This window comes from Jaculus jaculus, chromosome 12 (genome assembly GCF_020740685.1).
Source record: "Jaculus jaculus isolate mJacJac1 chromosome 12, mJacJac1.mat.Y.cur, whole genome shotgun sequence".
NCBI lineage: Eukaryota > Metazoa > Chordata > Mammalia > Rodentia > Dipodidae > Jaculus > Jaculus jaculus.
In genome coordinates, this window is record NC_059113.1 from 51,492,310 (window position 1) to 51,518,366 (window position 26,057).

General features: G+C 41.9%; 1 protein-coding gene across 4 annotated transcripts in view; it reads right to left on the reverse strand.

Annotated features, from left to right (window-relative positions):
* Positions 1-4,207: 4,207 nt before the first annotated feature.
* The window catches only part of Spin1 (spindlin 1), a 64,902-nt gene continuing 43,052 nt past the window's right edge, over positions 4,208-26,057 (reverse strand). For all 4 annotated transcript variants that reach the window (XM_045130899.1, XM_045130898.1, XM_045130896.1 and 1 more), the window contains 3 exons: positions 18,706-18,959; positions 13,204-13,437; positions 4,208-7,571 (listed from right to left, as the gene is read on the reverse strand). In XM_045130899.1, coding sequence (XP_044986834.1) covers positions 7,372-7,571; positions 13,204-13,437; positions 18,706-18,959 — 688 coding nt within the window. In that variant the 3' untranslated portion in view covers positions 4,208-7,371. The remainder of the gene's footprint in view (positions 7,572-13,203; positions 13,438-18,705; positions 18,960-26,057) is intronic.

Here is a 26,057-nt window from a genome sequence, read left to right on the forward strand (position 1 = left end):
GTGAGACTCCACCTGGAGGAAACAAGCAAAGTGATAGAGGATGACACCTGATGCTCTCCTCTGGCCTCTGCATGCTTGGGCACAGCACATCTGCACACATACGTACATACAATCTACATGCATACACACACATGCAAAAAGAAAAGCCTTAAAACCTAAAGTGAACATTAGCTTAGAAATTTTCCCTCTAGAAATGTTTAGAGCTCCTCCAAAAACAAATCATCCCAGATGAGCAGGCTGATAGGAAATGCACAGTACATGAAGGAAAAGGCAGGAGGGGCAATTGTGGCTGTTCCCCTGCTACCCACACATCTAGACTGTAGCTTCCCTCCAGAGCCCAGCGGGATGCCACTCTGAAAGCAAACCTATTTTTGCCCAAGGGCCATGAGCTTCATTAGTACACACCACACTTTTCATTCCAAAGTCAGCAGCAGTGAGGAGCAGTGGAAACACACATGTACCTTCTTTCATAAAACGTGGGTCTTCAGTCTGCAGCCTGACAGAATACAGTGTGCACAGCCACCCAGCTTCCAATCACGCTACTACACACTCTGCAGGTAGCTAATGCTATGGGCTCTCACAACAGTCATTTTCCCAATGACCCAGTGAGTTTAAGTGAAATCGACATGTGTGATCTCAAACATGAAGTGAAGGAAACCTGAGAAGTCCCCTAGTTGCAGACTGCTCCAAAAACTAGGTAGGTTACCTGAGAAACTGCTAGTTGACTTGTTTTGGAGCGAATCTCAAATTTCCTAGGCTGGCCTTGAGCGTTCCATGTAGCCAAGGATAACCTTGAATTCCCTCTACCTCAGGGTCCTTTAGGTGCCAGGACTGACATGTGTGCACCACCATGCCTGTCTTTTCTGCTCTTTTTGGTTACCCTACTTTTCATCTGGCTCTTTTTATAATCAAATAGAGCACTAGTGTTATTAAAAAAATTTAGTTTCTGAAGCCGGACATGGTGGCACACACATGTCTTTAATCCCAGCACTTGGGAGGCAGAGGTTGGAGGATCGCCATGAGTTCAATGCCACCCTAAGACTACATAGTGAATTCCAGGTGAGCCTGGGTTAGATTGAAAGCCTACCTCAAAAAAAAAAAAAAGGCTTTGCCAATGAAGAATGCTGACAAGTTTTTTTAACCAACAAAAAGCCCAACATCTAATGTGGGATTACAGGTTGAATTGTTACCCTAATATTTACATGCTGGAGCCCTAAGCCCAGTAACTATTATAGAGCCGGGCATAGTGGTGCACACATGTAACTCTAGCACTTGTGAGGCTGAGGCAGGAACATTTGGCCGAAGAAGTGATTATGGTTAACATGTGGTCCTTAGGACCCAATTCTGACTAAGTGTCCTTATAAGAGATTAGGGGACAAGCCACATACACAGACAAGAAACAAGGACACACAAAGTCTGTCATTTGGATACAAAGAGAGGCCTCAAAAGAAACTAACCCTGCCACACCTTCATCTCTGTTCCAGAAGTGTGAGGAAGCAAATGTCTGGTGTGAGAGCTTCCCTATCTGGTACTCATAGCAGCACAGGCCAATACACACAGCATGAAGACTAGCAGCCCAGAAACACAAGTTTCTAGACCACCATATATATACATTTGAGCCCAGAGTGGGAAACTTTTTAATATGCAATTACCACCCCCTCAAATGCCAGACAATGACTGAGGCTTTCTGTATCTTAGACTAATATGTATAATAAACAAGCTGCTGGAAAACAGGTGTGACTCCTGCCTGTAGACAACTGTTCCTTTCTGTGTACTCCCCTTGATGACTCCCAACAACTATCCCCTGAGCTAGCTGAAAGGCCACTCCAGTTCTGGAATCTACCACCTCAGATACACAGAGAAGAAAACACAGTCCTCTGCTAAGCAGGTGTTTGAAAATGACAAGCTTTGTCCTTCCTATCATGACAAGTCAAATTCAGATTAAGAAACAAACTCAAGGTTGAGACTATTTTTTAACCAAAGAATTACAGGACAACCTAAAACCTCATTTGCCCAGTAAACAGTACCCACAATATATGGTATAGAACTTCAGCACAGTCACCCCATCCCATCTTCTCAGTAAATACCACAAACCCCACATATACCTGTGTGCGCAGGTGAAGGGAAGGTGTTGTAAAGTGGATGTCAAATTTCCTACAACACCTGAAGAGACAAAGATCAAGGTTAGAAGCTTTAATAATCTGTGTGTGAAGACAATTCAGAAGACTGCAACTCAATCTTGTGTTGGTAAGGTGTAAGTTTAAAGTTAACATCAAGGCTTAAAACGACCTTCTGTCCTTTCAGACATCAGCACCATGTTCTAACAGTTCTAACACAAAAAGAGAATCTAAAGTTACATATAATCAGCCAACCCTACAATAAACTTTAGGTAGTTCACAGTGTAGAAATTGGCTCTTAACTTTCTTCCATGAAGTGTAAACTGAAAGTAACAGGTAGAGAATAATAAAAACAGAGCCAGAAGTGAGTTTACTCAACTAGAACTAATAACCAATGAAAACAAGGCATTTAGGGAGAGCACCTTTCAAGTTAGACCTGCTAAGTCCAACATAATCATGGGTGGGCTCAGTGCTCTCGCTTAAAAACCAAGCTAAGAAAATGCCATCTTCCTAGGCGTAGTTACATGGCAAGGGAACACCCAAACTCACTAAATCCGGTCACACCAACCTAAAGGAGATGGAAAAGTACACGCTTCTCAGAACCTGCAGCCTCAAAACTCACAATGAATGGTATGAAACAGGACAAACTACTCACCATAGATACTGTTTGAGAAAGTGTACTATGAGCCTAAAAGAATCCGCACTCATTACATGATGGACTGAGCCCAGCACATAAGAGGCCGAAACTGGGACCTTGGAAGGTTTGAGACCAGCTTGGTGTAGAGTTCCAGAACAATCTGAGCTATACAGTCAGAACCTATCTCAAAACATAAATAAATAATAAATATTTTTCAATCTTATCACTTATCAACTCTTTAAGTCTTCAGAAGTTATTCAGATACTACACTATTAATTATTGAAGTATTTATTACTGAGGCATTGACAACACAGCTTGGCAGAAGGTCTGCATTCTCTCCATCCTGGAATCCTGGACACAGCCTCCACTCCTGTCCTCCCTATCTACAAAACATGAAGAAGTATTCCCCACAGGACTGTTATTAAATGAACTGGGGCATGGACACACGAGGCATGCACAAGGTACTTATTTATATTAATACCAAACCTCTGCTTCCTCATGCCCATGCTTAACTGTACCACGACAAACAGGAGAAAGTGGGCTCATTCCCTAGGTCTCTCATAGAGCGACGGCCTCTTTAAACATTGGTTTACAAATACAGTCATCAACATGTGACCTTCAGGCTGAACTCACTTTGTTGCTTTAGGGAGACAATATTTACTGATCAGGCTTCAGTACACAACACAGTGACTAATCTGCAAGGAAGGTTATGAAAACCAGTGTACCCCAGGCCTATCCCCTCATCTCTCCTCCTTTTAGCAGCCCTCTTCCCATACAGCCCTGGCCTCAGACAACTCAAGCGAATGGTGTGGAGCATTCCAGTTGATGGGAACCTTGAAGCCTGGGTCCTGAGGTACAGATATTCAGTCCTCACCAGGCATCAACTATGCTCCTCAAAGCAGAAAAAAGGTGCACTTCCCTAGCCTAGCCTTAAGCACAGGATCCTTTTCTCAAGAGTAAATGTGGAAACAAAACACGGATCTAATTAGAGAATGTCACAAATTCCATGTTGACTTTGCTAATTAGAACACAGAACACAAGATGCTAGCATCTCTGCATTTCTTCATCCTTCCCTGAGAACTGGGTCATTCTCAGTACTGGGCCACTGACTGGTGTTTACGTATGAATAAAAGTACCATAAGCAATGCTCAAAGGGTTAGGAGATGGGAAACATAGAACATGCTTATTGAGGGCTGCTTAAAATAATCTTTTAGTTTTAAAGTCAAGATAAACTAAAACTTGCAATTACTGTCAAATCATAAATGCTACTGGTTATAGATCCCTGGAATATGCTACTGCTCCTGTCTTTAAAGGCACTATTGAATGTCACCATCCAGAGCTCATGTTTCTTGTTTCTGTCAAATCTGACACTGACATACAGGAAAATGGTTACTTCAGAAGCATGTTTAACGCATCACATTTTGCTCATCAGCACAAAATCTACAGTCAGAAGTTGCACATAAAGGGTTTATTTTGAATGTTTTAAGGAAGGATAGAGTTACATCATAATTATAAAAATTACTTACAGAATTAACAGATTTATACTGTGTATACTTCTAAATGCAGAGAACAGGGAACTGTCTACACATTGTATAAAATAAAATTAAAAATGAATTCAAGCTCAAAAGAATGAGGTCGTTTACCTAGTTTTAAATATGAACACGAAGACCTCTGAACTACACACATTCATCCAACTGCACTGACGATGGAAGATACAATAGCGCAGCATTTTTTTCCACAGAACCAGACGCTGACCATCATCATGTTGTTAGGATAATTGTTCCTGGTTCATCTTTGGAGGACTTTCACTTTTTAGACAATCAGCTGAGTGTGTTTTCAGGCACTACAATTTCTGACAATCAGAACGGTCTACAGTGTTCAGAGATTCAAGCCCAATGCACTCTGGGGTTTGGCACGAAAAACAAGAGTAGAAATGAAATCTGGCTTGGAAGTAACCGTGACTTTTACAAATGCACAGTCCCTTCAGATGCTGCGTGACATTCACAACTGGAAATCGCCTGCTGTCGGCACTATGTCTGCTTCACCAGTGCATTTTTATCCTACGACCACTAAACAGCACAGGAAGCAAGTATACAGAAAACTGAAAGCAAATTAAAAAAGAAAGAAAGAAAGAAAAAACCTAAATATCTTTAACATGCAATTTTAGTTAGTTACACTGAACATTCTACTTAGAATAGAGCATGCAAAAAAGGATGGTCTGCTTTAAGGTTCGTCTCCGAAGTTACGTGGCAGCCTGACGTCACACACGCACGCACACACGATACAATACTAGAGCAGGTAGGTGAGGAAGGCCAATAAATTTTATACACAGATTCAAGTCTTGTGTTGCCACAAGCCCCATGATTAATTTTGGAATCATGTTGAAATCCTAGAACAAGGAATCAACATTCAGATACCAGAAAAATGCAAGCAACGCATGCAGATCTGAACCATGAGCCTAAGAGGCCTGTGGCTCGGGAGCAGTGAGTCACAGCGTCATTAAATGTGGTGTAAACCACCGGGGGGGGGGGGGCAAAAACAAAAATAAAAACTCCTTCCCCTTCCCTCAGCCCTAATGGCAATAATGGAACAATGGTCATTCCTCTAGACTGGGAGATAATGGGTATATCAAAGTCATTGAAGTTGCTCACAGAAAAACCACAATGCAAGTCATTGTAATGCTAGAAATGCTTCATTTGGCCCCACCCTCAGGACACTTCAGCCTGAAGTCACTGTGCTCAGCACTGTCTATGCCAGGCTCAGCTGAGGCTTACATGCAGAGTCCCACACACACTGGAGGACCACACCTGTGCGAACATAGAAGCACCTAAGACTATGGTATCACACAGCTCTGAGAAGCTTGTCCCCGGCACCTGTGGTGAAACACTGAGCACAGGACACTGCAGCCACAGACGGAGAATTGAGGTACTGTGGTCACACGGTGAGTGGCTGTTACCACTCAAAAGCACAAGGCATCAGCCTTTGCAAAGGCTAAATGGGTATCTAAGCAACCCATGCACTGAGGCCTTGAAACCATCGAGTGGTCTCTTATATCAGAAAGTGCCCAAAAGAGGCACGCAGACCGGAATTCCAAACCTCTGGTGTTTGGGTGACAGCATGCACCATGTGTAGGGTCTGCTCAGACCACAGGGGCAATTTCCCATCTCCACAGGAGACTGGTTTCACATGCCACCTTTCTCTTGGCCATCAGGCCATCAGGCCATCAGGCCACCAGGGTTCTTCTGACACAAAACGAGAGTAGCCATTTGGCTGTCATCAACCAGTCACACTTACAGTTGTATTTTGGTTTCAAACAACTTTGCAGGAATAAGCCACAAAAGACTGTGTTGAAGAGCATGACTAGGCCTTCTGTAGTGACACGCCAATGACGTGCAGAGCCTGCGGGCTGTAAGGAATGACCTCACATCAACAGCACACCTGGAGCCAAGAGCAGGCACCACCACAGAGGGGTCAAGAGAGTGAGCTGGTGTTTGTCCAGACATTCCTGGTGGGGGAAGGTAGGAGCAAGGAAGGAGAGACAAGGCCTTTGACCATAATCACGTAGCAACAATAATAGTAACAAAAATTTAAAAGTCCCAGAGAACTTGCTAGAAGGCAACACCGCCATTCTTAAAATTTACACCTCTAACATAAATGTACTGTTCCTCCAGGAATGTACACACACACATACAAACCATTGATATACTGTTGCTTTTTAAATAATGGGCCAAATGTGCTGTCCAAAACACACCTACATTATTATACCATGTGAACCGAGGACCTGGGCTTCATTTAAAAGTATTTATGATTAAAGTGTAAACAAAAATAAAAAAATTAACAAAGCTCAGAACTGAAGGCAGCCTTTTACCCAGATTTCTCAACAGTTTCCTAAATTCTAACATGTGTCATTAACTGTTCTCAACTAATTTACATTTGGACTTACAGTTTAGAGCCCTCAGGTTGACATGCTATTCTGCAATGTGGACTTTCAAAACCACCTAGACGTCCCTACTGTTCCTGTGCTCCAGTTTTAAATAAAGAGCAGGCATATCATAAATATGACTGGCTTGGGTCCAGCACTCCTGTTAAACTGGAGGAAATTTTATCACTCCTATCCCAATCCAAGAGGAAAGGACTGCCAGTGGTGTGTGTGTGTGTGTGTGTGTGTGTGTATGTTATATACGTAAGCACACAGGTGCAGATATAGACAGGTAGCTATGTAGCTATAGATACATATCTCTGAAAAAAAAAAGGCAGTAACAAAAATAACCAACTATGCTTGCATTGTGGCAGCAGCGTAAGATGGTGTTAAGAGTGGAGGGAGATGGTTCAGATCAATTCAGATTTAAATGACGTTGACACTAGTTTAACTTTTACCCAACTTGTATGTAACGTCCCTCCCAACAGACATCCTGTGAGAGGAAAGGGTTCCCGTACACAAAATGCTTTGTGTTCACACCAATCTGTACTACTCAGAACAAAACCAGTTCTGCTGGCAGAGATTGTGGGTTCGCAGGGACATTTAAGCTTTCATTAAACTGGAAAGCAATCAAGTCTTTATGTCTACAAATTATACATTTAATAGTTCCACAAATTTGGCAAAGTTCATGATGACATCTAGGATGTTTTCACCAAATCGTAGACATAAATATGGAAGTCGTCATCAAACTTGATGAAATAGACGGAGGGTTTGGCCTCTACTTGGTGGATGACCATGCCAGTCCTTTTCGAGCCGTCTTCTTTGGCATATTCCACTTGTTTGCCTACCAGGCTGTCCACAACTTCTCCTGGTTCCCTTTCTGCTGGAGGCGAATCATCTATAAGGAAAAAAAAAAAAAAAAAAGCTTAGCAGTTTTTGGAGACATAGCCAATCACATGTTTAATAGTAATTATAATTTTTTTTTAATTTTTGTTTGTTTATTTATTTATTTGAGAGCAACAGACAGAGAAAGAGGCAGAGAGAGAGAGACACACAGAGAGAATGGGAGCAGCAGGGCCTCCAACCACTGCAAACGAAATCCAGATGCATATGCCCCCTTGTGCATATGGCTAATGTGGGTCCTGGGGAGTGTTGAGCCTCGAACCGGGGTCCTTAGGCTTCACAGGCAAGTGCTTAACCGCTAAGCCATCTCTCCAGCCAGTAATTATAAATTTTAAAACATCCTGTACTCATCATGACTACCCAGAGCTCAGTCTACTTTTATTTTATTTTATTTTATTTTATTTTATTTTATTTATTTTCTGGTCTGGGGTTTGGTCTGGTTTTTCTAGGTAGAGTTTTACTCTCACCCAGGATGAATCCACTCTGTAGTCTCAGGCACACCTCAAACTCAGTGATCCTCCTACCTTTGCCTCTTGAGTGCTGGAATTAAAGGTGTGTGCCATGACACCTGGCCCTCAGTCTACTTTTTCTTAAAGGGCCATATCCTAAGTACTTTTGGACTGAGAAGCACATGGCCAATGTCTTAACCACTCAAGTGACCAAGAGTGATACAGAAACGAGTAGTCATGCTATGTTCTAAAACAACATCACTTATAAACACTTGTCAATCCTTATCTATATAGATATGTGAGCAACTTTAAAAATTATAACTGAGAGCCAGGCTTGGTGGTGCACACCTTTAATCCCAGCACTGGGGAGGTAGAGGTAGGAGGACTGCTGTGACTTTGAGGCTAGCCTGGGACTACAGAGTAATTGCTGAGTCAGCCCAGGCTGGGCTAGAGTAAGACCCTACCTTGAAGAAGACTGGGAAATTAGTTCAGCAGTTAAAGGCACTGGTTTGTCAAGGCTGCCGGCATGGTTGTGATTCCCCAGAAACCACATAAAGTCAGATGCACCAAGTGGTACATGTATCTGGAGTTGGTTTGCAATGGCAGGAGTTCCTGGCACAGTCATATTCATCCATTCATCTATTCATCCACCCAACAAATAAATAAATAAACATTATAAATGAAATATTGTAGGCTCATATTAAGTTGTAACTATCTAAAAAAAGCTTAAATGACTTTGAAACAGAATGTCAGAGCAGACAATTTCTACAATGAGTGCGAAAATGTTACTCATGTGAAATTCTTAACTACTACTGGTTATATACTCTATGAGTCCTTAAAGCTCTTTCCCCCTCAATTTCACTGCATTTCCAATTACCTTCTTAACCCGGTTTCAGAAGAGAAGAGGCTCCTCATGCTTGATGAACAAGCACTTAATAAACACCTCAAACCAAGTTAACGAATCTCCAAGCAAGGCCCAGGCACCTGCACTGCTCATAAGACCTCTAACACAGCACTCTGGGACACCTTCGCTCTTCATAAGAAGGTAGGGGAGAGGTGCAGGGCAGGTACAAGTCTACTTCTAGAAATTCCTTGGAGGTTCTGAATATGCTCTCTTCCTCACCGGAACAGACGGTTTTCAAACAGGACCAAAGCTAGGCGTGGTGGCGCATACCTTTAATCCCAGCACTTGGGAGGCAGAGGTAGGAGGATCGTCATGAGTTTGAGGCCCCCTGAGACTACATAGTGAATTCCAGGTCAGCCTGAGCTAGAGTGAAACCCTAACTCGAACCCCTTGCCACCGCCAAAAAAAAGGACCAGACATCTCAGCTACCATTCATAGTAGACTCCTCTAGTCCAGTCCAGAGTATAAACACACTAGTCTGACCATGTAATGTATTTAAATTAACATCACCTCTGATTATAGTAAGTCCTCTCAGAATAATAATCTACATACTGCTCATGATCATTGGTGCAAATACATACAATGCAGCTAAACACCTGCACACAAATAATTCTTTTAAACTAGGATATTAAAAAAAAGAAATCGAACATAAATTCTTCTCTTCAAAAATTCTCTTCCTTCAAACAGCACCATCTTACTGCCATGCTTTCATGAACTCCAGGCACCTCATGCCAAACTATATGGATGGTAGCTGTGAGACTCTGAGTCTCAAATTAGGCTTGTTTTTCCAGCAACAGCGCTCAGACCCACACAGGTGACAGAACCACCTCACCAAGTGTTTTATTAGAACATCGCATTATTCCCACACCACTCACAAGGCATTTACAAGGCTGGGGAAAGGAGTGAGGAAGTAAGGAATTAGAAAAGCCAATGATATGTGTGCAAACAACCTTGCACTTTCTACCATTAGATTAACAATATTTCCTTTGGGTATTTTCTCTACAAAAATGTAAAAAATGAACTTCTCCCAGGCTGTAGAAATGCCTTTAAGGAATGCTCACAGATAATTTAACCTCTAAGAATACATATAATTCTTTTATAACAAAGTATACAAACTTTAAACATATGTATTACAGAACAGATAAGCCCATCAGTAAGTTCCTTAACTGACTTCCACGTATACAGAACTTTAAATAATTTAGGACCAAGGAGGCAGTAAGTGTTGGCTGTAAGTGTGAAGGTCTGAGAGGTACTAAGACTGCTTGAGTTCCCTAACACCCTTGTTAAAGCAGCTGGATGTGACCATGTATGCCTGGAACTCCAGTTCATGAACCCCAGTCTGTGGGAAGTGTTGATTGAGCTCACAAAAAGTAGAGCGCTGGGTTCAGAAAGAAACTCTTGTCATGGAAATCTGCAGATGAGTGACAGAGGAGGACACTCAACTTTAGCCTCAGGTCTACACACATACATGCACGCACGCACGCACGCACACAGACGGGAGGCGGAGGACACTCAACTTTAGCCTCAGGCCTCTACATACACACAGAGATGATCCACAGAGGAGGGCACCCAACATTAGCCTCAGGCTTCCACACACAAGTCCAAGGAGCATATACACACGCACCACACATAGTACACATATTAACTTGTTAAAATGGCAATACTCTGCCAACAGATTCAACACAATATCAGAATTCTAGCAGTCTTCTTGAGAAAAGTTAACAACCTGCTTTCAAAATTCATATGGAAGTGCCAGAGACTCAGAAATGCCAAAGCAGTCCTGAATGAACAAAGGTCTAAAATACTACAAAGAAATATGAACATAATGTGTGGGAATCACATAGACACTAAGTAAACAAGTAGAAATAGAACATGGGGTTCAGAAATATATATCCCAGTTAACCAAATTTAACACTCTATGGAAGAAAAGTCTTTTCAAAAAACAATGTTTAGTCAACCTGGATAGTTACATGAAAAAGAGTGAAAATGACCTTTACCTCATACAGTAAACAAGTGTTAATGTAAAAATGCATCAGGTTATAAAACATTTAAAAGAAAACTTATCGGTTAAGTCATGACCTTAGATTTGACAAGAAATTCTCAGCACAAAAGCACAAATGGGGGAAAAAACATGAACTGGACTGGAAAGTTAACATGTCCCAAAGATCATCATCACAGAAGTCAAAAGACAGTGCATGTGTGTAACTCCAGTATTTTGGAGTTTGACGCAAGAACATGGAGAACTCGGCCTCAGCTACATTAAGCTGCAGGCAGCCAGAGCTCCAAAGCGAGATCTCACTGCAGAAAAAGCGATAAACAGCCAAGGACACAGACAGCCCACAACATAAAGAAAACATCAGCCAGCCAGCTCTCTGAGGACATTCATGTAAAACAGTGATGCCACACAAACACCAAATGAGCTGCAACCTAAATAAACACACATGGCAACAGGTACATGAAGGGATCTCTGTGGTACCCATTGTGAGTCATCAGGGGAACTCTCATATCAAACCAGTTCATACTCATAGCATTGCCCGAGCAGCAAAGAAACCAACAGTGTGATGAGAGCAGTCCCTTCACATGCCATTGGTGGGAATGTAAAATGTAAAATGACCACTTGTAAGTATGTAATGAAGACAGAATGCCCACACAATTTCAGACACAAATGTTTACAGCAGCAATGTTCATAACAATCTAAAAGTAGAAATAGCCAGATAAAGTAATAGTAAATAGACAAACAAAATATGAAGTTGTGTATACACAGCAAAATATGAAATTGTGCATACACAGGAACCACATGTGGCCACTAGAAAGAATGAAGAACTAATGTATATCACAACATGACTAAACAATGAAATTATGGAGAACCAAAGCTAGTCAGAAATACCCTGCAAAACCCACCCACACAAGGTCCACAGTAGGATGATCCACAAAGAAAGTAAACTACTGGTGGCAGACCTTAGAGCTGTGAGGAAGGGGGTGGGAGATAAGAAAATGGTGAATAAAAGATAACATGGTTCTTTCTGAAGTGATAAAAATATTCTGAAACTTATTTGTGAATATACTAAAAACCACTGAACTATACACTTTGAGTTAAGTGTTTGGCACAAAATTATATCATAACAAACCTGTCTAGCTTTTTAAATTGTTTTTATCTATTTATTCAAGAGAAAGAAAGTGAGTAGGGATGCTATCAGGGCCTTCTACCATTGCAAAAGAACTTCCAGACACATGTGCCACTTTGTGCATCTGTTTTATGTGGGTACTAGGAAACTGAACCAGGGCCATCAGGCTTTTCAAGTAAGCACTTTTATTTCATTGTTGAGCCATCTCTCCAGTCCCTGTCTAGTTTTAAATGCCAAACCTGCTGGGTCTGATGGTGCATACCTATTAATCCAAGCACATGGAGGCTGAGTCAGGAAGATCACAAGTTCAAGACCAGCCTCTGCTATGATAGACTATCTAAAAAGAAAAAAAGAAATACACTTTATCCACATGAGCTGGAAGCTGTTGTGGGAATAGCTACATGATCTAAATATGGAACCTGTATTCTAGTGGTTTCCTCCTCAGTTACTGTTTTTTTTATTTATTTATTTTTGTGGTGCTAGGGATTCCACAAGGGCCATACTTGTGTTGGGCTAGCCTTCTGTCTTCCAATGAGCTGTATCTTGAGACCCCAATTAACAGTTTTCTGATTTCAAATATTTACAGATAAACCATCCACACTGATCACCTTCAAAACGATTCAACTGGGAAAAGAGTAGATTAAACAAGACTAGAATTATAGCTGCTCAAGCTGAGTTTAAATAAGAAACAGTAAAAATACATAGTAGAGGCTGGAGAAGTAGCTTAGCAGTTAAGGCATTTGCCTGCAAAGCCAAAGGACCTAGGTTTGATTCCCCAGGACCCATGTAAGCCAGATGCACAAAGTGGCACATGCATCTTGAGTTCGTTTGCAGTGGCTGGAGGCCCTGGCACACCCATTCCCTCTCTGCCTGCCTCCTTCCTTCTCTCAAATAATAAATAAATAAAATTTTAAAAAATACACAATAGTGTTAACATTTTCAAATGGTCTCCATTTTATTATAGAAGCTAAGAAAACTGATCAAACATTTTCTTACCTAAAGCTCACAGGGAAAAGCTTAACAACCTATGAATGTGCGTTACCAAGAGAGTATCCAAATACAGATCTGCACAGTAGTTGATCAAATACCTTGATTAAAAAATATCAATTCCTTTCAGCTTATCAAAACCAAGGCTGCTAATAGACTTACTGGAGTCAGGCATGATGCGGAGGTCACCTTCTTTGTAGTCATCCAAGAGCTGGTACATGTACAAGACAGGGTCTTTCTCATAGGTGATGTAAAACCATGTGTTCATGACAGGTGCCCGTGCTAAGACCATCCCCCTCCACTCATCCTTAGAGCCATCCTCCGTCTCAAACATGTGCTCCACTGCTTTGCCAATCATTGTGTCTGCCAAGTGTGCATCACTGATTCGAGACGTTGCTGGAAATCAAAGGGTAAAAGAGAGCAAAATGTTTCACTGAATATTTGCTACAAACTGAACTTATGAAAGGAAATTTTGACATCCTGTCCATACAATGTATTCGTGAACATGACAACTATTAGTAGCTCTTCAAGATTTAAGGCCACCAAACCACAGGGCACAGAGATGGAGTAACCAGAAAGGAATTTGGCCAAGCCAGGTACAGAATGTTTTCCTTTAATTTTTGCTGGGCTTGGTATTGCATGCAAATCACAGCTTACTGTTCATTCAAGTTATGAGATGTTTTGTTATTGTTTAAGTTACTTTGAATTTTGAGTAACTTCAGACTTACAGCAGCAGAATTTCCAAAATAGTATAGTTCCATTATACAGTTCACCTAGCTTCCCTTCATGCTGACATACAAGGAAACTACCAAGGTAGAAGCTCACACCTGTAATCTCAACACTCAGGAGGCTGAGGACCAATTCCAGAGTGAGTTTCAGGTCAGCCTGGGGTAAAGTAAAACCCCATGTCAAAGGGACAGGGGGAGGCTGGAGAAATGGCTTAGTGTTTAAAGGTGCCTGTTTACAATGCTTGTCTGCCCAGGATCAATTCCCCAGCCACCTGTGTAAAGCTAAACAAGCATTTGTTGGCAATAAGAAGAGAAAAGCCCCTACCCTCCAACTCACAAACATACACCCACATGCATATAGATACTTAAAGGATTTGATGCTAGGTGTGGTAGCACACACCTTCAAAGAAACTTGACATATAGGTAGATTTTGTTGCTTTATATACACTCTCTAGCCTATAACCTATTCCCTACAACAACCAGTCTAATCAGATTATATCATTTAAAATGTTCTCTGCCCACCACCCAAATCTCTATGCCACTTGGGCATTTTCTCATCTTCTTTCTAGCCTCTGCTCTCCTGTGTGAGTCTCCAACACCACATTTCCTCATTTAGCAGTCTCTGCCTAACCAGACACCTCTTCTACTTTGTAACTATAGTTACTGTTTTGGGGTTCACAATGGAGGACAAAGATGGACATTTTCTTTAAGGCTTCACTGTAATGGGGCAAAGGGGAGAGATAAGAAAGTAAAGAGAGAGGGAGAGACAGAGGGATGCATACCCCTGGAACAGAAAAGCTGAAAAAGAGGACTGGGCGGGGGTATGGAGAGAAGAGAAAATGTCCTGCGGGGGTGGGGATGGGGCGGGGCCCTTCAGTGCTATTCAGACTTAGGAGCTGGAGGAAGGTATCCTCTTCCCCTTTTAGCCCAAAGAGAATGGGAATGACCATGCCAGGAGGCACTTCGAAAGTTAAGTTAGCATAGCCTGGTGGTAGATGAGAGGGGATTGGGTAGAGCTCTGAGACTCGTTCACATCTTCAGCTCAATGTGCTGACTAAAGCAAATGGAAGACGACCTTTTCTTCCTACACAGAATAGAAAAGGCAAGAAAACGTCTTTATAGAGATCACTACAATCATGAAGACTAAAGTTAAAGACAGCATGGTGGCTTCTGCTTCAAATCTCAATGGGCAGAAGGACTGCAGTGAAATGGAGGACAATCTGGAATACAAAGTGAGACCATGCCCCTCCCCCCAAAAAAAAGACAGAGGGAGAAGGGATTCTTTTCTGTGAATTGCCTCACAGTCTACATAACAAATGTCTACCCAAAACTAGACAGATCATGTGTAGCACTTGTTCACATCACCAGACATGCATGCATGGCTCTTTCTATTCTATGATTATAAAAGGACTGAAAACAGAGCAATAGGAACCAAGGCTCAAGTGAGCTAGATCCGAAAATACTACGTGGTAACCATGGAGTTTCCCATGCAGGAAATGGACTGGCGTCAAGAACAAGAAGAAATAGAGGATGTGCACTCAAGAGGCTGACAGTTCTGTCATACTTAAGAACAGTGTGTGGTGCATACCTGCAGTCCTAGCTGGTAGGAGGGTCACATGAGATTGAACTATGTGTATATAGGAATGAGCAGAACTAGCACTCCCTATCTACAGGAAAGACTAACAAAATGATTTGCTGAGTGGCTGACTTAAGACATTGTTGGCGAACTCTCGTCCCAAGAGTGTACAATGACTGTATGAAGAAACAGGGAGGGAGGCTGAGGAGATAGCTCAGTGGTTAAAGTAAAAGCTTGAGTACCTGACTTCAGACCTCCAGGATCCATGAAAAAGCCAGCATATCCCAGCATGCCTAGAGAAACAAGGTAAAGGCAGGAGAATCTGCCCAGAACAGATCAGCTAGTCTGGCAAATGGAGTCATGAGCCTGAATTGTCCTCTGACCTCTATTCAGTACATGCCAACACTCACACACAGAACATGCCACATCCAAAGAAAGAAAAAGAGAAAGAGAGAGGACTGGATTGTTCCTTCGACAACTTGGTCTCTATATTCCTAGCTCCAAGTCCAGATCTGTCCTGTTTTATTATTCTGAAAGCATAAGCAGCATCATGGCTGGGTGCACACCTTAAATCCCAGCACTTGGGAGGCAGAGGTACAGGACAACTGTGAGGTTACAACATCAACCCAAATGGCTCTATGTCCTGCCACAAAGACACTTGCACATCTATGTTCATTAATGCTCTATTCATAATAGCTAGGAAATGGGTGATGAATGGATAATGAAAATGTACATATATACTATGGAGTTTTACTCAACTGTAAATAATAATGTCATAAAATTTTCAGGAAAATGGATAGAACTAGAAAAAAAATTAAACTAAATAAGATAACCCAAGTCCAGAAACACAAAAAATTGCCATGTTCTTGCTCATATGTGGATCCTTATTTTTTGGCCTGTGTGTGCTTTATATACCTGTGTGTATACTTGTGGCACCCCATGCACGTATAGTGGCAAAAAGTCAAATGACCTGCTCTCTCTCTCACTGACCCTGGAAATGTTTCTCTGAGAGCACTAGTGGTGCTCAGGTCTCTACTCCCTACAGAACTGGGGTTACAGGCACACATGACCATGTCCCAACTGTAATGTGGGTTCAGGAGATTTGAACTTGGGTAGTCTCAGGCCCTCATATAAGCACACTTAGCTGCTGAAACATCCTGTAAACCTAGATCTAACTTTAATTGTTATCCTCCTCAATCTTAACTATTACTACATCACCACTGTTTGGTTTTTGTTTTGGTTTTGGCAGTGCTAAGGATCAAACCCAGGTTTGTGCATGCTAGCCAGGCACTCTACAACTAAACTTCACACACAGCCCTAATTGCAACTTTAAATGTTTGTCTGTATGCCAATAAGCAGACATGAGACAGTATGAGTTATTATTTAAGACAGGAGAGCATGAAAGGAAAACAAGATATGACAAGAAGGGGGGGGAAAGGACAAAAAGCAAGCAGAAAGGAGGCTAAGTAGGAGAGGGAGAGGAGAAAGTAATGGAGAAAGCAAACAAAAAACTTGAGAGCTAGGTGTGGTAGATAACTCCTTTAATTCCAGAGCTATGGAGGCTGAAGTAGGATTACAGAGTTCCAGGTCAGACTGGGCTAGAATGAGACCAGCCTCAAAAAATACACGATTTTTGTTTGTTTGATTTTTGTTTGTTTGATTTTTGTTTGTTTGATGTGCCCATACTCTGTCCTTCTCTCTCTCTCTCTCTCAAAGTAGTTTTTAAAAGCAGCAACAGAGCTTAACATTTTTTCCTTTTTCCAGTTTTTCAAAGTAGGTTCTCCCTGTAGCCCAGGCTGACTTGGAATTCATTATGCACTACCCCTGCCTCCGTAGTGCTGGAATTAAAAGACATGTGCCACCATACCCTGCCACTTAATTTTCAAAAAAGTTACTTGTGGGTTGTGTGTGCTCAAGTGTATGTAAATATGGGCCTACGTGTGTCAATGTACTGTGTGAGAAGAACAGAGACCAGAGTCAGATGTCTTCCTCAATTGTTCTATACTTTAAAAAAATTTTTTTTGTTGTTGTTTTATTTTTACTTATTTGAGTGACAGAAAGAGGCAGATAGATAGAGAATGGGCAGGCCAGGGCCTCCAGATGCATGTGCCCCCTTGTACCTATGGCTTACGAGGGACCTAGGGAATCGAGCCTCGAACCAGGGTCCTTAGGCATCACAGGCTAGCACTTAACCGCTAAGCCATCACTCCAGCCTGCTCTATACTTTTTATTGAAGCAAGGTCTCTCACTTGAACCCAGAGTTCACCAGTTTGGTTAGTCTAGCTAGCCAGTTTTCCCAGTGGGATCCTGTCTCTGTATCCCCAATACTGGAATTACAGGTGGGTTGCCATGCTCACCTGGCATTTATGTGGGCTCCAGGGACTAAGCCATGTCCCAAGCCCCATATAAACACTCTAGAAAGTAATAACTTGTGTATTTCTACCCTACTTAAACTAGGATCAGTTATTACTTAATTTAGGAACATTTGCAATGCAAAACTGGTACTTCCATATTGTTCAGACAAACCCTAAAGAATGGATTAAGCTCATGTCCTTCTTGGCGCAAAGTACAATTAGCATTTATGTAACATACAACAGACACAGACATCACATAGCCACTGTACATGACGCAATCAATACAACAGATATTTGATCCAAGGGTGACCCTATCACTCTAGAGTAAGATACTAACTGGAAGCCAACATGATAGAAACAGCCATTAAGAAACTGCTAGATTACAAACTTCTTGGCCAACACTTTATAATCTTCATCTCCTTCACGATTCCATCAATTGTAATTTCAGAACATCTGTGCCAATTTTTCTGGTTTTAGGTGATTTAAATGCTTATCAAGAACTGCTTAACTTCTGATAGAAGTAGAAATATTGATGGGCTGGAGAGATGGCTTAGTGGCTAAAGCACTTGCCTGCAGAGCCTAAGGACCCAGGTTTAATTCCCCAGGACCCACATAAGCCAGATGCACAAGGTATCACATGTATCTGGAGGCCCTGGCATGCCCATTATCTCCATTCTTCCCTCTCTATCTGCCTCTCTCTCTCTCAAATAAATAAATAAATGAATATTTTTTTTAAAAAAAAGAAGGTGAAATACTGACAATACAAAATAATCAAAAAGCAACCATTTCAAGCTGGGCATGATGGCACACACCTTTAATCCCAGCACTTGGAGGCCGATAGGATAGGGTTGCAGTACATGAGTTTGAGGCCAGGCTTGGCTACAGAAGTGAGTTCCAGGCCAGCATAGGCTAGAGTGAGACCTGACTCAAAACCCTCTCCCCGAAATGAATCCATTTCAATCATCACTTTTATAAAGTGGTTACATACAGTTAAAACAAAACTTACCGACTCTATCAGGGAGGACTTCAAGTGCAGACACTCTTTCATCTTTATTAAGTTCTAGTCCATAAACACAGTCAAATCCATCGTACTTTATGAGATATAATGAAGGATTCACAGGCACCTGGTCCAGGACAGTCCCCTTCCACTGGGTGACAGGGCCGTTGCCCTCTCTCCACCCATGCTGGATCCTGCAGCCTACGATGTTCCTCCGGGGCTGAGACACAGGCTTGCTTGGCCCCACACTGGTCCGATGTTTTCTGTATTCACACATATAACGTATTATTCTCGCAAGAATGTACACTTACACCCCACACAACCACTAGCTGGCATGCTCTTATCACGCTTGACCGCAATGCACTGCAAACTATCTGTAAGCTAAGTGTATGAAGTCTGTAATCCCAATACTCAGAAAACTGAGGCAGAGGATTGCTAGTTTGAGACTGGCTAGGACTACATGGCAAGACCCTATTTCAAAACCACACACCCCAATTTGTCTCACTCTTGTTGAGAAAGGCAGTGCTTAAGGGACCAAGAGTGGCACACAGCCATATATAAAGGAAGAAAACCACTTCTAGGAAGCAGGTTTTTTGTGAAGTTTCCCACACAACTCAGAATTACCAAGTTAAAGAGAAGGGCCAACTACATGAAATACCTTACAACGTGAACCACACACATATTTTACATAGGATAATCTAAGTCAGGTCAAGTGGAAATGTGCAGCTAACTCTTCTATTTCACTCATCTCATTGCCAGAACACCCTTTTCCTACTAGCTTAAACATGAGGAATGAGCTGAGTGTTTTACTTTTACTGCAGTCCTGGTGGCGTCTATCATTGATGTGCATGCCATACTTCTTTAGGAACCATTCCATCTTTTTGTTTTATTCTGCACTACTACTGAGTGAACAATTGACATAATTCACATAAATGCTTAGAAACAAACAAAATGGCTCTTGACATCAGGGGGAAAAAATCTTCATTCACTTTGAAATCCAAGGACAAGTGACAGGATTCAAAGCATGCAAGATAAGGGACAAACACCAACCTGACAGATGCTAGTACAGGCCATGAGTGGAAGGAGCGAAAAAGAAATCCCTTCCCACATTATGGTTATATACAACTTATAACAATCATTAAATATTTATTTATAATATTTAAAGCTGTAGTTCTATATAATCTATATATTCTAGCAGATGAAAATTGCTATATACAATGAAGCAAACAACAGAAGCCATGAAGGAGAACCTGTCAGGGTGGCTATGCTAAAGAGTATCCTGATTAAACACTTGTTTCTGGGTATATCTGAGGATGCTCTCTTTAAGAGATGGTCTGAGGAAAGAGGGCATGCCTCAAGTGAATGGGATGATCACACATTCTATAGAGGGCTGAATATGGCAAAAGGCAGACATCTGTTCTCTCTGCCTTTGGCCTGGGATTTGTACCAGGGCTCCCCTGTTCTCAGGGCTTTCCATTTGAACTGAACCATTCATTATTATATACTGCATAATTTCACATAAACTTTTTGTTTGTTTGTTTTCAAGGTAGGGTTTCACTCTAGTTCAGGCTGACCTGGAATTCACTATGTAATCTCAGGGTGGCCTTGAACTCATGGCAACCCCCCACCTCTGCCTCCCAAGTGCTGCAATTAAAGGTGTGCACCACTACGCCCGGCCTTCACACAACCGTTATAATCCTCTATCCCTCCTGGTTCTGTTCCAGAGAATACTTATACAGAAATACCTATTAGAAACAGAAAAGCTCAGAAATGAGATAGCTAGGTAAAACATGGGAGAGAAAAAAAATCAGACAAGGCAAAGAACCCAGCAAATTGAAACAAAAAAGTTTTTAGAAATGAAGATAGAATGAGAGCACGGGAGCTTGTAAGGGAAATGGATGCTAAAAATGTGACAGGCAGAACAACTATGTAACAGAAGGTGCAACCTGAAATCAAAGATATAGAAAAGAGCACTGAAATCACAAGAAACTCTTCCTAAAATAAAACACCTGAACAAACTCATCCCCTAGAAATCAAAGGGATCAAGTCACATAGAAGGTAAAGAAAATGAGACTTTGGCAGTAACATGTTTTGTCAGAAGACAATGAGGCAAATCTTAGGGCTCTCAGGGAAAAGAAAATATAAGCCAAGGATTTTAAGACTCAGATAGGAAGTGTCACAGATAAAACAGTTAAGAGCATAAAGGACGCTTCAGCTCCACAAGTTTCAACCAGCAAGGACTTGTGGAGGTGCCAGCCCAGAACTGACAGGTGCAGTGGGCACACTCAACTGAGAACAAATGAAGAGGAGGAGCCAGAAAACAGCATATAGCTGACTCCTGAACAAGAATAGGTAGTTAGGGTAACAAAGCTCAGCCCAGACAATCAAATACCCCCAAACTGCCAGACAGTACCACATGCCTATAATCCTAGAACCGGGAAGGCTGAGAAAGGAGGATCACATGTTCTAGGTCAGCCTGGACTACACAGTAAAAATGTCTCAGAAAAAAAAAGTAATTCCTTACACACTTAACCAGGCATGGTTGCACATGTCTGTAATTCCAGCATTCTGGAGCTGATGCAGGACTCATATTTGAAGCCAGTTTTAAGATACACGTGGAGTTCCAGGGTAACCAGGAAAGGAGGGGGGAGCGGGCCCACGTAACTGCTACCTTACTAATAATATAAACAGTCGTCAAACATCATACATGGTAAAAATAAAATATGACCCAGAGCTGATCACTTTTCCCTGTGATTGCTATTTAGTGGAGACAGCTGCTCCCATGGAGGTATTCAGCAACAGACAGATGTGTACTCACACCAACAACAAGAGGCTGAGATTGTGCCCACAGTACAGCATGCCCTGAAGTCAAGTTTTAGGGCTTAATGCTCATTTCCACACTTGTTTCCATTTCTCTGAGAAAAGGCCCAAACATGCTTCTTGTGTTTGTATGAGTTTTGGCACATTTAACCTCTTTATAATAGATGCATATATTTTATGATAATACATGATAACATACATTACTATCTACATGTATTTTATACAGCATGACAGAAGTTTATTGGCTGTAAGATCTAGCTGTGATACCCCTCCTCCAAATCATTACACATCTGTCTAAAGCTTCAGGTGTAATTCAGTCACACAATTCGTACTCTAAATTCTGAGATCAATTGAATGGTCAAATGTGTAACTGTCATCTGTTCTGACGATTACAGGTTTAACACAATTCTCAATCCCCAACACACACACACACACACACACACACACACACACACACACACAAAATGCAGACTTAAAACATGACAAAGAGGAAAAGACCACTTAAACAAAGTATGCTCTCAAGTTAAGCTCAGAACTACTACATTCAGTCCCCAAAAGCCTGCATATTTCTAGATTCTTTTGTAATTTCTATGGATACTTGCCTTTAGGAAATGAAATGACTAGTTCCATTTTCTTTTTGAATAAAATACTCAGTAATCCTTTTTCTCTTTGTCCTCAATCAAGGACATATCTCCTTTTTTATATTTATTAATTTATTAGAGACAGAAGGAGAGAAAGACAGAAGAAGGGGGATACAGAATGGGTGTGCCAGGGCCTCTAGCCACTGCAAATGAACTCTAGACACATGCACCACCATGTGCATCTGGCTTATGTGGGACCTGGCGAATCAAAACTGGGTCCTTAGGCTTCACAGGCAAGCACCTTAACCACTAAGCCATCTCTCCAGCCCAACATACTACTTTTTGATGTATAAGCAGTACCAGTGTTGCCCCTACACAGGACCAGACTCAGCCAAAGCAAAGAAAGGTTCCCAGACCTCACTGAAGATAAAGGATTCAATCACATGCCCCATCTTGTAATTTAATGATACTCCATCATTACTACCAAATTAAGCAAATATGGCACCCTCACCCAGTATGGCTCATTATGTGCTAATGTGGCGATGTCACAGTTCTTGACTAGTGCCAACTAGACTTATTTAAATCCCATACTGAGTAAGCAATTACCCTGACTAGTGGAAGCCAGAATTATTTGAATCTCATACTGAGTAAGCAATTACCCCATGTATGTAGGAGGCCACATCCCATAAAGAGGAAAGCACCTGAGGAGCAACTGCTCTGAAGCTAGGTCATCAGCCTCCAGTGCTGGCATCCCTGTGGACTACAGACTTATCAGCCTGTGACTGGTGCCGTCTATGAGAAGCCTTGTAATCAGAAAAGGTATTCTATTCTAGATTCGGATCACTTTAATTTTCCACAAAACTATGAAGGCCTGGAGAGACTGACAGTAAGGCACTTGCCTGCACAGCCTAACGACTGAATCTGATTCCCCAGTGTCCACATAAAGCCAGATGCACAAAGCAGCACATTCTGATGTTCACTCACAGCATCTAGAGGTCCTCGAGTTCCTATTCAATCTCTCATTCACATTCTTTCTCTCTCTCCTCCCTTCTATCACCTCTCCTCTCATTCCAGATCAGCCTGGGCTAGAACAAGACCCTACCCAGCAGGATTTCTACTTCAACTTTTCATCCCTCCCATACTTCCCAGCAGAGGCCTTTCAACAAGAATTTTTCTTCCAGACATTTTATCTGGTTTTCTAGTGCCTGTATTTTCATCCCTTGCCTCTCTATTGACTGTTACAATGAGGCTCCTTTGAACCAAAGGAAACTTTCTAGGATACGCTTCTCATCTTCCAGAATTGCCTTCAACTTTCCAAATATACCCAAGTCTGCACTAATGGACACCTATGCTGAGGCCCTCAGAAACGATGGTGTGGCCCAGCTGAAGGCGGGCTGGCCCAGCACATAAAGCCACAGCACCAAGCATGAGGTGGAGTCAAGAAGATCAGGAAGTCAATCAACGTCATTCACAGTCATAGAGGGAGTCTGAAGCCAGTTTGAGATACTTGAGGATCCTGGCAAAAAAAAAAAAAAAGCCAGGTGTGTTGGCACACTCCTTTCATCCCAGCACTTTGGAGGCTGAGGTAGGAGGGCTGCTGTGAGTTTATGGTCAGCCTGGGCTATTTTAAAACAACAACAACAACAACAACAAAAAGGTTCGAGTCTCCAGTACCCATGTAAAACCAGATAAGAGTGGTACATTCATCTGGGGTTTGTTTGCAGTGGCAGGAGGCCCTGTCACTCACATTCTCTCTCTGCTTGCAGATAATAATAACCATTTAGGGTTGGAGAGAAGACTCAGCAGTTTAAGACGCATGTTTGCAAAGCCTGACACCCAGGGTTGGATTTCCCTGGACTCACATAAAGTCAGATGCACAAAGTGGCCCATAAATCTGGAGTTTGTCCTGGCTTGCCAATACTCACTCTCCTCCATGTCTACCTCTTTTTGTCTTAAAATACATATTTAATTATAAAATAGTTAAAATATCTCACATAAAAATGAAAAAACTAGCCAGGCATGGTGGTGCATGCCTTTAATCCTAGCACTCGAGGGGCAGAGGTAGGAGGATCGCCGTGGGTTCGAGGTCACCCTGAGACTACAAAGTTAATTCCAGGTCAGCCTGAGTCATAGTGAGACCCTACCTCGAAAAAAAAGGAAAAAAAAGAAAAGACTAAAGGCACATTTGGTTATTTCTATTACAATGCTTAAATTTAGGCTTTTTTTAAAAATCACTTTTTGTTTTATTATTTTTTTCAAGGTAGGGTCTCACTCCAGCACAAAGTGACCCAGAACACATTCTATAGTCCTAGGCTGGCCTCAAACTCAGAGCACTCCTCCACATAAATATAGGCTTCTAGGCTGGAGAGATGGCTTAGCAGTTAAGGCACTTACCTGCAAAGCCAAAGGGCCCAGGTTCCACTCCCAGTACCCACATAAAGCCAGATGCATAAAATGATGCATGTGTCTATAGAGTTTATTTGCAGTGAATAGAGGCCCTGGTATGCTTGCCCCTTCCTCCCTCCTTCCCTCTCTCTCAAATAAATATTTTTTAAATGTAGGTTTTTGTTTCAATATTTCTTATTTTGCTACTATCTTGAAACTCATTTTTATTATTTTTATATATTTGAGAACGACAGACAGAGAAAGAGAGAGAGAATGGATGCACCAGAACCTCCAGCCACTGCAAAAGAACTCCAGATACACACGCCACCTTGCATGTCTGGCTTATGCGGGGACTGGGGAATCAAACCTCGAACCAGGTTCCTTATTCTTCACAGGCAAGCACTTACCTGCTAAGCCATCTCTCCAGAGCTTGAGAGAATTTTTAATGAGATGTGGTGGGGGGCGGGGAGAGGGGCAGCAGAGAAAGAGAAAGAATTGGTGTGCCAGGTCCTCCAGCCACTGCAAACTCTAGACACAGGAACTTGACACCTTGTGAGTCTGGCTTACGTGGACTATGGAGAGTCAAGCATGGGTCCTTAGGCTTTGCAGGCAAACACCTAAACTGCTAAGCCATCTCTTCAGCCCAAGAATTTTATTTTTTTAAGTCACTGCCATATTTAGAAATAATCAAGGGCCAGGTATGGTTACTCACACCTGTATTTTCACTTTCTTCTGTCATCTGGACTGCAAGATTATAGACACTGAAGTCCAGTCCTTTGAGGACAATGTTTCTTTTCAAGTTGCTTGCTGTTTTTTGTTCCTGTATTCTCAAGTGTCACCAGGACTTTTGACCTCTTACTAGTCAAAACAGCTGAGCAAATTACTGGCTATTTATTCATCCATTAGGGTCTCACTGGACAAAGACTGGCGCTTCTGGAGTAATCTTCCACGATTCAATGGCCTCATCACACTTTTCACCTTAAGAAACTCTCAGCTCAAGATGCTTGTGGTGGCATACCCACAAACTATACCCTAGAGATCTATCCCAACAGTTGTCTATCTCTGGCTCCATTGTTTTTCAGTTACAATGGATCTACTTTACAGTGGATCTGTTTGTTGAGAGCTGGGATTACAGGTGTGCAGCAACACCACACTGGCTTGGAGTGTCATGTTTTTATTTGCTTACAGAACAGATATAACCTTTCTAGTGAACAAGTTAAGATATCAGGTGCCCAAAACCTTACCATCTGGAACATATGAGTCCCAGGGAGTCCACATGTTGAGATTTTTCAAAAGCAAAAGTGGGGGCTGGAGAGATGGCTTAGTAGTTTAGGTGCCTGCCTGTCAAACCTAATGATCCAGGTTTGACTCTCCAATACCTACATAAACCAGATACACAAGGTGGCACAGGCGTCTGGAGTTAGTACGCAGTGGCTAGAGGCCCTAGTACACCCACTTTCTCTCTTCCTCTTTACTTGAAAATAAACAAAGAAAAATATTTTTAAAAAGCAAACGATGGCTATGTTTAGACACTGCTAACAGGAAACTACTAGATCTCACAGATGAAAGCATTTT